Source organism: Pectinophora gossypiella, chromosome 29, assembly GCF_024362695.1.
Source record: "Pectinophora gossypiella chromosome 29, ilPecGoss1.1, whole genome shotgun sequence".
Taxonomy (NCBI): Eukaryota; Metazoa; Arthropoda; class Insecta; order Lepidoptera; family Gelechiidae; genus Pectinophora; species Pectinophora gossypiella.
In genome coordinates this window covers 1,236,085-1,248,384 of record NC_065432.1, presented here as the reverse complement: position 1 = coordinate 1,248,384, position 12,300 = coordinate 1,236,085, and the positions used below count along the sequence as shown (strand labels likewise).

Below are 12,300 nucleotides of genomic sequence, written 5' to 3'. Positions count from 1 at the left end.
TTGTTATCTCGATGATATGGAGTGTAAAGATCTTGAGCCAGCACAAATATTTCACCAAAAAAAAAGATGATCACAGGATTTATGGAGAAACAAGGAAAACGATGTTGTCAGCACGGTGTCGGTTTTAATAGAGAATTATAATTATATTCACATAAATACACCAGGCGGCGCTCGGGCGCCATCGAATATATACTAGCGACATCTATTGCACAGTAGGTTCTAGATATCTTGGTACCTCTACGAATTCCCATACTAACTAGCGCCATCTATCACAGAGTGGCAGGTTACCATTAGAAACTCCCTCCATTCAATGACAGATGGCGCTGCTCGTAATTCCGCTACTCGCGGCTAGGTGGCGCTACATGTCACACAGCAGGGAAAATATGAGGAAATCAAATAATTATATAGGTATCTATAATAATTATGCTGTCTTGTGACACTACTTCATCATCAGTCATCAGTCATCAGTAATTTAAGAGCTACGCTCTTGTCAGTGTAGCATTTTTTTTGACGTGACTTATCGTAGTTTTGCCGCAGATGGCATTAACTACTTGGCGACAAATGCTCTCTCACCCGGTACAACATTAAGGACAATAGGCCTGAGGGTGCCCAGTTGGGCGCGAACCTCGGCTCAGGGCGTCGTCTGAGAGGAAGAATATTTGAAGTGTTTCAAGTGGGTCGGCAAATCTACAATGAGTCACGGAAAAAAAAGGGTTCTACCTTATACCACGTAGGGTTGCCTTTCTATACAAAGTATTAATCCTTATTCCATGACTTTAGGCGGCCCAACGACATAAACCATGTGGGCCGCATATTGTATGACTAACTTACAAGGTCATCTTGACCCCAGGGCTCAGAAGCAGCCGCCTCCGACAAGAAGGCAGCGTTCGAGCTGGCCAGCGAGCTGGAAGACCAGCTGGACGGAGCCACCGTCGTGCAGGTGCCGGCAGGGAAGGAGCCCAAACATTTCCTTAACATATTCAAAGGTAATTGTTATTTTTTATATCATAATTAGTTCTTCAGAACCCCAATACCGACTTCACCGGCGTGGTCGACGCGTTCCCTCAATCAGCGCTTATCGCTATCGACCCACTAAAGTCGATTAATTCTTTCAAATATTTTTCCTCTCAGACGACGCCCTGAGCCGAGGTTCGCGCCCAACTGGGCACCCTCAGGCCTGTTGTCTTAAACGTTGTACCGGGTGAGAGCCTTCAGCGCTCCCCATTTTAGCCGGCCGGCCACGTAGTCAATGCCATCTGCGGCAAATCTACAATAAGTCACATCAAAAAAAAATAAGCCATAAAATAAGGAATACTACGTATAGAACGGCAACTGTCCGCTCCCCGCCTGCGGCTGAGGTAGGTTTACCTCACCCCCTCAAAAATAGTTTAGACTTGAATCGTATGGCGTCAGACGTCACACACACAGATGCGCGTGTACGATAACGTCAATGTGTGGTGTCTGTGTAAAACGAGGTTGTTTGTATGAAGTGTCCGGGGTGCGGCTTAGCGGAGGTTTGACGTCAATCAATCAATAATTCTTTATTGCACAAAACATATACAAATGACATATTCATACGAATATACATTGTTTTAAGTTTACGCGGTTATTACCATAATTAAAACACATAATAACGGGTTCTTACCGCGTTTAAATGGGTATATGGTCAGTCATCCCGTGATCATGGCACTTGCAACAGTGTCGAAATATCGGGAGTCTCATATCCCCGCCTACGCGGTAAGAACCCGTTATTATGTGTTCATACGAATAAACTAATTTAATAAATGTGACTTTTTACTATTATGTTGTCCACAAGACAATAAATAAATAGTAAAAAATATTTAAGTAAGTACTTATTTATTTATTTTACTTAAATATTTTTTTATTATTTATTTATTAATGGGGTGACGCCATTATTTTTGTATTATTATGTTGGCAGTATGACATGCTCGACTCCAGTGAGTACAGTTAAGGTTGGTTTTTAAAATAAGTAATAATTAAAAAAAAAACAAATTTCAGGAAACCTCGCTATCTTGCTCGGCAGCTCTGATGATGATTATAAACCGAAGAACCCCAGGGGTTCCTATGAAGATGACAATATTAGGCTGTTCAGGGTAAGTGCAAAATTGACCTTTACACCAAGTTGGCTTCAATTTGAAACCAACCGGCGTCTTCTCAAAGAAAATGGTGCTAATTTCTGTAAACACCATCTAATTTCATTTTAAGTTATATCTGTCATTTTCTTATCCGCCGAAAAGAAAAGGGACGGATAATCGGAAGCATAAAATGTATGGAACACACGTCAATTTTAAACACAAATCTAAAACAACCCTATAAAAAATTTGCATTGGCTAATTACCCGACAGTATTAAGTTGACAGCACACGTGAAACGGTTTACATACCAGCGAGATACCTATTTGATTGGCCCGGGTTATTCAATGATTTACTTATTCTTCCTAAAATTAAGAGCTGTCAATCATCCGTCCCTTTCCTTTTCGGCGGATAAGAAAATGACAGATATAACTTAAAGTAAAATTAGGAGGTGTCTGCAGGAATCAGGGCCAATACAAACTCATAGTTACATTATAAAAAGAAAAAATACAGTTCTTATATAGGTACTATTTAAAAAGCTATAAAATAATAATACTACGTATAGACCACTCCCCGCCAGCGGTTGAGCTAGGTTTACCTCACCCCCCTCGAACATAGTTTAGACTTGAATCGTATGGCGTCAGACGTCACACACACAGATGCGCGTGTACGATAACGTCAATGTGTGGTGTCTGTGTAAAACGAGGTTGTTTGTATGAAGTGTCCGGGTGCGGCTAAGCGGAGGCCAATCAATCAATCAATAATTCTTTATTGCACAAAACATATACATAGGAATAAAAATGGGGGAGGTGACGTCATTAATTTCGTATTATTATGTTGGCAGTATGACATGCTCGACTCCAGTGAGTAAAGTCCTCGAGTCGAGGACTTTGAAATACCAAAATGCTCAGCTGAGGCCGAGTCGAGTGGAGGAAGATTTTTTTTTTGTTTTCCCCGAAGGGTAAGGCAAAGGGAACTATGCCCATACAGCCAAGTCTTACGTATTTTTTTTATTGATGATTAATGAAATTATGAAAGGTGATTATGATGAAATCTAAGCCCCCACCCTCGGAGTAGACTCCTACTCCGAACTCCAAACGAATTAAGTAACTCAAAAGTCCGCATAAACTTTCGAGTTATGAAGCGGCTTGTTGGCACGAAGCGAAAATAGGCAGATACACTTTGTTTATTGAATACTCCGATATAATAACACTCGTGAATGTCTTCCGACTAACTTAATGCGATCATTAACCACAAAACACCACTTCGTAGTAATTATTTAAGTAGATTATTCAATGAAGAAAGCAACTGTCCCGTTTTCGTTTCCCGCCAAAAAGCCGAGTGGAAATCTTAGAATACGGGTTTAAATTAATGATGTTATTTTTTTTTTCTAGGTGGAAGGCACAGAGTTGGGAGTAGACATGAGAGCCGTGCAGGTAAGAGAATTGAACTCTGCCAACAAACATTTCATGTTTTACACCAACGAGAGACTGCAGGCTACGTTCCCAAAAAATACACAGATGGCGCTGTAAAAAATCCTTCGTTTAACCTTTTCATTTCATGGAAAGTAACATGATCCGTGCTTCGGAAGGCACGTTAGGCCGTTGGTCCCGGTTACTACTTATTGATGTAAGTAAGTAATCGTTACATGAGCCATATCTTCTTCTATCGTGTGGGTTGTGAGGTGAATTACCAACCTCATCAACCCTGGTGTCACGGTTACTATTGAGCCGCCAAATACCCCTGACATGGCTCATGTGACGACTACTTACTTACATCAGTAAGTAGTAACCGATCCATATACTTAAAGAGAAGTAATATATAGAGGTATGTAGGTAGCAACATAATTCTGTATATATCACTCATCATCAGCCGTACGACGCCCACTGCTGGGCATAGGCCTCCCCCAAGGATCTCCACGACGATCGGTCCTGCCCGCTGTATATATAATGTGATGCAAATATCAAGGAACAATTATGTTTATATCATCATCAATTCATCATCAATTTAAGAGCCACGCTCTTGTCAGCATTTTCCATTCCAGTCCATCAAAGGCCAATTCCTTGACTTCCCTATAAGACACGACGTTAACCTTTTCTTTAATCTGTTCCATGTAAGCTCTTCTTGGTCTTCCCCTTCCTCTCTTTCCTTCTAGCTTTCCTTCTATGATGTTTTTAATGAATTGGTCGTGTCTTATTAGGTGTCCAATCATCTTGCCTCTTCTGTCCTCAATAATTCTCAGTATTTGTCTCTTTTCCCTTACTCTTACTAGCACTTCCTCATTTGTAACCCTTTCTGTCCAACTTATTCTTTCCATCCTCCTCCAACACCACATTTCAAAGGCCTCGAGTCTCTCTCTGTCCTTCTGTGTCAGTGTCCAAGTTTCACATCCATAGAGGGCTATACTCCATACGAAGGTTTTGACACATCTTTTTCTGATAGTTTTATATATGCTTCTGTTAATTATGTAAGTACCCGAGTAATAAGAAAATAGGTAATTGTCACGTTAAATCTGAACAGCGCCATCTATATTATTTTTGGGAAACGTAGCCTGGAAAGACTCGCATTGTCACCTTTGGTATTAAGTGCTTCAAACGTCCGGTCTTTTTTAGGTGTCGGAAACGGCTGATGTGCTGGAAGATGATGACGTTTTCGTTCTGGAAACTTCTGGAGTCGTGTACGTGAGGAATGGGAAGGTATGGGTTCACATAATTGTCATCATCATCAATTTAAGAGCCACGCTCTGAATCAGAATCAGAATCAGAATCATTTATTCAACGTAATTATCATGGATAAACTTGTTGAAGGTCAATGTAACATTTTTGAATTTACGTCATTTCGCAAGGTGTTATGGCTGAGGAGAAGAAATGACAAGAAACTGCAACAGCAACACATCTTTTAAATCAATGAGGGTACATTACAAGTTATTTAATAACTAGAGGAACACATTCAATACCAGACATTTTTATCATTTAGGTAATCATTAATCTTATAATAGGCTTTTTACATAAAGTAAGCTTCACGTGAGCTTTAAATTTGTTCTCTGACAAATTTAAAATATTATCTGGTATTTTATTGTAAAAACGTATACATAACCCCAAAAAAGATGAATTTAATTTACTTAATCTAGAATTTTGAACAACAATTTTATTTTTATTCCTTGTATTGTAAGTATGCTCTTGTCGGTGTAGTATTTTCCATTCCAGTCTATCAAAGGCCAATTCCTTGACTTCCCTATAAGACACGACGTTAACCTTTTCGTTAATCTGTTCCATTTAAGCTCTCAGCATCAACACATACAAACAAACAAACATCATAGAAGGAAAGCTAGAAGGAAAGAGAGGAAGGGGAAGACCAAGAAGAGCTTACACATAATTGTATCCCAACAAAAACATTTTCATGTAAAAATGTTGCCAAATCGAGATCAATGTCAAAAAGTCATCAGATCTCAGTAGCGCCAAGTTTCTAACTCTACACGTCCTAATTATAATAATAAAAATAAAAAATAACAAGAAATAAACACTTAAGCAACATAAAGTTATACAATACAATACAAATACACTTTATTGCACCAAAATAAAAATAAATAATTAAGTACAAAAAGTCTCTAAGTACATGGCAAATGGCAGCCTAGTTATGAGCAGTGATCGGAATATCTTAATGCAGGAAGCTGGACTAGTATGGACAAGACTTTATTTCGGATATTTTTCGGATATCATAATTTTTATTTAATTATCATCATCATTTTTATTATCATCATTTTTATTATCATCATTTTTATCTAGGGCAGTGGTAAATCAATGCCTTAAACCATGGGTTCGTTCGGCCCTCTCCCCGCGCGCCCGTCACCTCGCGCGGGTCAGCCATCTTTATGCACGCATTGCGCGCTCGCTTCCGCCGTGAATTTCATGGATTCTCCCATGTGATCAGCTAATCGTCTACAGTTATATACTTCCTGCTTCAGGAGTCTGATGTCCAAGAACAGGAAGCAGCCCTGAGCTTCGTCAAGGCGGTGGTGGGAGAAGAGAAAGAGGTGACTGTCGTCAGCCAAGGAGAAGAACCGGAGGAATTCTGGGACGCCTTAGGTTTGTACCACGCAACAGAAGAAAGAAGAACGAATATTTATCATAAATCATAAACTGCCTATATACGTCCCACTGCTGGGCACGGGCCTCCCCTCAATTAACCGGAGGGGGTATGGAGCATACTCCACCACGCTGCTCCACTGCGGGTTGGTGGCGGTGTTTTTTACGGCTAATAGCCGGGACCAACGGCTTAACGTGCCCTCCGAAGCACGGAATCATCTTACTTTTTCGGACAATCAGGTGATTGAAGCCTGAAAAGTCCTTACCAAACAAAGGACAGTCTCACAAAGTGATTTCGACAATGTCCCCATCGAGAATCAAACCCGGACCTCCAGATCATGAGCCTAACGCTCTAACCACTAGACCACGGAGGCTGTTAGTGGTTCTTCAAAAGCTTCTCTGCTGAACTGGGAGTAAAGAAAAACCATACAATGTGTTCTGCTGCCCCTCCTCCCGTGCATGTCGTAAAACCCGACAAAGGGAAAGCGTCCTACCAAAAATGATGAATCTATACGGGCGATAGGCTGATCCCTTATCACCATACGGTTTATCATTATCCACCTTAGGGTTATGTATCAAAAGTGGCTGCAAATAGTCTTCTGATTATCCTGACACATTTCTCTTGCTTCCTCCACATTCATCAATCGCTTCATACACGCACGCCGGTTTAGAGTAGATCGTACTGAACCTTTTCTAAGGACATCTCCAATTTGAAACACGTAATAACGGGTTCTTACCGCGTTTAAAATAGGGATATGACTCAGTCATCCCGTGATCATGGCACTTGCAACAGTGTCGAAATATCGGGAGTCTCATATCCCTATTGTAAACGCGGTAAGAACCCGTTATTATATGTGTTTAAATTATGATAATAACCGCGTAAACTTTAAACAATGTATCTCCAATTTGGTCAATATACGTCCTTCTTTTATGTATGTATTTATAAAATTCTGGTTTCCAAAAGGAAAACATTTCCTTCACCTCGGTTCTTTTCGTAAAAAAAACCTTAATAAAGCTGCTTTTTCCAGGAGGAGTCCCAGAAGAGAAAGAAGACAGTTCAGGGTGGAAGGCGGCAGTCAGTCGGCGGGTGACGACGCCGCCGTCACTATACTCCATCACAGTCACCATAACTGGCAAGATTAAGACTGAGGAGTTGCCGCCTAACTTTACTCAGCAGGTAAACACGGATTGTTGACTTTGACTTTGACCAGTGCGTGTTGGTGATAATGACCTACGGCAGTGAGACGTGGCCGCTTACTATGGGTCTCGTGAGGAGGCTCGGTGTCGCTCAGCGGGCAATGGAGAGAGCTATGCTCGGTATTTCCCTGATCGATCGAATCAGAAATGAGGAGATCCGCAGGAGAACTAAAGTCACCGACATAGCTCGGAGAATTGCAAAGCTGAAGTGGCAGTGGGCAGGACACATTGCGAGGAGAACCGATGGCCGCTGGGGCGGAAGGGTTCTGGAATGGCGACCACGCGTCGGACGACGCTCAGTGGGTAGGCCCGCTACAAGGTGGACCGACGATCTGGTGAAGGTCGCGGGAAGCCGCTGGATGCGGGCAGCGCAGGACCGATCGTCGTGGAGATCCTTGGGGGAGGCCTATGCCCAGCAGTGGGCGTCGTACGGCTGATGATGATGATTGTAGATTGTACCTAATACCATGTAACACCTAATTGCTTGTGACTTTGCAATGAATATTATGAAAAATTTCCCGCAAATGCCATTTACTACTTGGCCGGTCAAATGAGGAGCGCTGAAGGCTCTCACCCTGTACAACATTCAGGTAAAATCGTCACTATAGCATAGAATAAAGATTTAACTACGTATAGAACGGCATCTCTCCGCTCCCCACCAGCGGCTGAGCTAGGTTTACCTCACCCCCTCGGGCTCTTACTTTGGTCTACAATCGCATGGCGTCAGACGTCACGCACACAGATGCGCGTGTACGATAACGTCAATGTGTAGTGTTTGTGTAAAACGAGGTGTTTTGTACTTATGAAGTGTCAGGGGTGTGACTACTTACGCGTTGAGAATGTGATTTTAGTGCAGTGTCGGAGAGATCCTTGAAGATGTTCTCTCGTCTCTTCCTCCACTCGCGGCCTCAGCTGAGCATTTTGGTGTTTCAAATTGACATTTACCTCCTCGACTTGAGGACTTTACTCACAGGAGTCGAGCATATCATACTGCCAACATAATAATACGAAATTAATCCAGAATGCCCCTGAAGACAGTGAAGCAGGTACTTAAATGGTGTTTTTTCAGGACCTCTCTGATGATGGAGTGTATATCTTGGACGTGGGAGAGGAACTGTACATGTGGGAGGGAGCCAACTTACCTGAGAGGGTTAAGAGGGCCAGGGTTGACATCATTCAGGTAAGGACTCATAAATTTTCATTAACTTTTCTTTCGTATGAACACGAAAGCGGGTAGTTTTTTAACACCAGAAGTCCAGGGTTCCATTCTACGTAGTAACTATGTTTAACGGCCTCTGTGGTCCAGTGGTTGAGCATTGGACTCACAATCCGGAGGCCCGGGTTCGAATACCGGTGGGGACATATCACAAAAATCACTTTGTGATCCCTAGTTTGGTTAGGACATTACAGGCTCACCTGATTGTCCGAAAGTAAGATGATCCGTGCTTCGGAGGGCACGTTAAGCCGTTGGTCCCGGCTATTAGCCGTAAAAACACCTCCACCAACCCGCATTGGAGCAGCGTGGTGGAGTATGCTCCATACCCCCTCCGGTTGATTGAGGGGAGGCCTGTGCCCAGCAGAAGGACGTATATAGGCAGTTTATGTTTATGTAAGACAACTTGCAGCCAGTGTTGATTAGCATTTTATAATTTGTCCTTGACCCGGTCAAATGCCCTATTATTTGGTACCAGGAGTACATAAAGGACGACGGGCTGGACCGTACCCCGGATACTACGTTGGTGGTTGGTGTCAAGCAAGGCCGTGAACCGGGGGTCTTCAAGAGACTCTTCCCTGACTGGGACAATGATATGTGGACGGTAAGATCTCCAACATTCCAAGGACGTAAATTATATTATTCAAAATTAAGCGAATTACTGACTGATTTTAAAATGAGTGAGTGAATAACCCGGGCGAATAAAAGACATCTCACTGATATGCAAACCGTTCCACGTGTGTCAACTTAACTCTGTCGGGTTATTGGCCAATGTAGAATTTTGAGGGGTTTTAAAATTTCTGCCTAAAATTGACGTGTTCCATAAATTTTATGCCTGTCGATTATCCCTTTCCTTTTAGGCGGATTAGGAAATGACAGGTATAACTAAGGCTGCGTTTCCATTGACGCGGAGCTGTGAGAGGAGCGAAGATGTGCAGGAATCGACCAATCACCGTGAGGGAGAGAGTGACAGAGCGTCTTCGTTTGTCGCTCTCTCGGACGCTGTGATTGGTCAAATCCGCACATCTCCGCAAAGCTCCGCGTCAGTGGAAACCCGGCCTTATCACTATATTCTATTTTTACAATGGTGCTAATTCCTGCAGACGCCATTTAATTTTATTTTAAGTTACACCTGTAATTTTCTTATCCGCTGAAAAAGAAAGGGACGAGTAATCGACAGTCATAAAATTTATGGAACACACGTCAATTTTAAGCAGAAATCTAAAACAACCGCCTAAAAATTTTACTTCAACCAATAACCCGACAGATTTAAGTAGACAGCACGTCAAACGGATTACATTCCAGCGAGATGCCTATTTTATTAGCCCGGGTTATTCATTCGTTTTAAAATTGACAGTTGTCAATAATCCGTCCCTTTCCTTTTCGGTGGATAAGAAAATGACAGGTATAACTTAAAATAAAATTAGGAGGTGGCTGCAGGAATCGGGGCCAATGTCACCGTTATTTTCATTCTGAAACTGCCACATAGCTTTTTAGAGGGAACTTACCAACTCCATTTTTAAAATTAATTATCTTCTTTTCAGAATCAAGCATCCTACGAAGACATCAAGAACAAAACGAAGGCTGCAAATTCCAAGTGAAGACACTAATTAAAAAGAAGAACATTTTATTTACTTTACAATTACAAAATAAGTATATCACAATTACTTTTAAACTTTATACAATATAATCATTATACAATGTAACAAACTTATAAATAAATTAATTACAATTTTAATATTTTTCTACATACATACTCTCTCTCATACATCTCATCTGGCCACACTATCCTATGCTTTTATCCTTTGAGTTTCTATTTTTGCAAGTTTTTACCACGCACTTCCCCGTGTTGCCAGTTCGGCGCCTAATCGCGCACTGAGGTAAAGTACTGTCAACGCCGCTATATTAACAGTAACTTTGTGTTCCACTTTTTGAGCGCTGATGTTCATTCTACGGTAGTAGTAAATCAATGCTCAGAATCGTCAGTTGTTATTGAGAAATTAAAAGCGGAAGTGAGACTGCACAACTCATTTTGAACACAATTGGCCACTTGACAGATGTTTTTTTTTTTTTCATTTTTGTGCCCAAACATGCGATCGGTCGACTGACCATAAGCAGTTTTGATGGTCTCGTTTTATTAACATGCAGGACAGGCCCCCTCATTAGAAGGCTGCCTTCATTAAGGTGCTACTGTATGTCATCCCATATGTGCGTCCTTTTGAGGCGTCTCATATAGTGGTTGTCACTTAAACTCCGGGCCAGTTTGTTTTGGTGATGAGTAATTCGATCTCTGTATAGCCTTGTAGTGGTGGCAATTTCTTGCTTAACTGTCCTCATTCCAAGGTACTCGTGAAGTTCGTCCATGCAAGTGAACCAAGGTGCTCGCGCTATTGATTTGAGCACTCCCACAGTTGTAACGTGGTAAATCAATGGTTGTAACAATAAAATATGAAATATGTCGGATATGGTAGTTTATCTTATAATATATTATATTATAAGACAAAGTTAAAGATAACAGGCCTGATGGTGCTTCAACTATAAAATCAAACTAAAAACTAAACGGTAGCAATGCACTGGTTAATGATCTGCAGCAAGGTGTTATTCTCCAATGCAGCAGCTACACGTTCCTTGTCCGCTAACTGCTTGTTCACTGCATGTTCGGACTGGTGTGTGCCCTCGGATACCTGCACGGATACTTTGAACCGGGAGGGGAGTGCTCGGAGGAGCTGCACACGGATGGACAGGCCTGCAATGCGGTAATGAATGTTGTAAAATATAATGTGAAAGCACTTGAGGCTGGCATAATCACTCAGGTGTTCAAAGCATCATTAAAAATCTGAAGAAATATATACAGGGTGTTTTTGACATCGTAATAAATACTGAAGGGGATGATTCAGACCATGATTCTAAGCTGAATTTCCTGTCAAATTTTTGTGTTTTTTTTTATTACTTTCAGTTTGAAAAAATCCGCTTGATATCAACTCAGAATCATGGTATGAATCATCCTTCAAAGTTATCGTTACAATGTCAATAACACCCTGTATATAGGTATACTAATACACTTGATGTTAACTCAGAATCATGAGCAGAATAATACCCCTCAGTATTCATTACAATATCAGTGATAAAATCCTTATGTGTGTATAAAAATTCTCCTTAAGGACTAAGGGGCAAGCGAACTAACTGTGTTTCAAGTAACTGTGTATTTACAAGTAAGTAATCATTAGATAGCCATCTTGTAGACGGTACAACCAGTTGGTGGACTTTTATGATGATAAGCAGATGAACGCTTTACCACAGAAAACCAAGAAAACTAAATACATATAACCTAAAATTCTCACCTATCAAAGTGGCCATACTACAGTGGGGAATAGTGGGCGTAAAATGTACTTCCACCGTGTTTTCCTTGTTATTTACGAAGACATTCTCTTCTTGCACCACTCTTAGCTCTTCTAGAGTCAACGGATGTTCTGGATCGTTAATATTGCGTATTAAATCGAAGATTTCCTTCTCGTCAAAATCGTCTGCAACGTCTTCATCCAGGTCCGTAGAAGAGATTTCTCGCTCTGAAGCCTTTTCGTATATATTCGGGTTCAAGTTATCAGCAACTTTCGTCATTTTCGAGCTATTTTCTGGAAGATATTTCGAGAAATACGATGATACACTTCCGTGGCCAAAGCAAAACAAATTCTGGTCACTCTTTTTTTGTGGTA

The 12,300-nt window shown here is 41.3% G+C and overlaps 2 protein-coding genes across 2 annotated transcripts in view; one reads left to right on the top strand and one right to left on the bottom strand.

Moving 5' to 3' along the window:
* The window catches only part of LOC126379413 (gelsolin-like), a 27,714-nt gene extending 17,389 nt beyond the window's left edge, over nucleotides 1-10,325 (top strand). Inside the window, exons 12-20 of the mRNA XM_050028163.1 lie at nucleotides 851-986; nucleotides 2,020-2,114; nucleotides 3,487-3,528; nucleotides 4,705-4,788; nucleotides 6,057-6,177; nucleotides 7,206-7,354; nucleotides 8,444-8,554; nucleotides 9,066-9,191; nucleotides 10,132-10,325. Of these exons, the coding sequence (XP_049884120.1) occupies nucleotides 851-986; nucleotides 2,020-2,114; nucleotides 3,487-3,528; nucleotides 4,705-4,788; nucleotides 6,057-6,177; nucleotides 7,206-7,354; nucleotides 8,444-8,554; nucleotides 9,066-9,191; nucleotides 10,132-10,188 (921 nt within the window). The 3' untranslated portion in view covers nucleotides 10,189-10,325. The remainder of the gene's footprint in view (nucleotides 1-850; nucleotides 987-2,019; nucleotides 2,115-3,486; nucleotides 3,529-4,704; nucleotides 4,789-6,056; nucleotides 6,178-7,205; nucleotides 7,355-8,443; nucleotides 8,555-9,065; nucleotides 9,192-10,131) is intronic.
* Nucleotides 10,198-12,300, bottom strand: LOC126379624 (MIP18 family protein galla-2). The gene is made up of 2 exons (XM_050028456.1): nucleotides 11,929-12,300; nucleotides 10,198-11,333 (listed from the first exon to the last, which is right to left on the bottom strand). The coding sequence occupies exons 1-2, from the start codon at nucleotides 12,203-12,205 to the stop codon at nucleotides 11,143-11,145; spliced, it is 468 nt and encodes a 155-aa protein (XP_049884413.1). The 5' UTR covers nucleotides 12,206-12,300; the 3' UTR covers nucleotides 10,198-11,142.

Excerpts from the sequence above, each read along its gene's own strand:
- LOC126379624 (XM_050028456.1), bottom strand. The coding sequence starts at position 12,205 with ATGACGAAAGTTGCTGATAACTTGAACCCGAATATATACGAAAAGGCT. Across the intron at positions 11,334-11,928 it reads TAGTATGGCCACTTTGATAG|GCCTGTCCATCCGTGTGCAG; the intron begins GTGAGAATTTTA and ends ACCGCATTGCAG.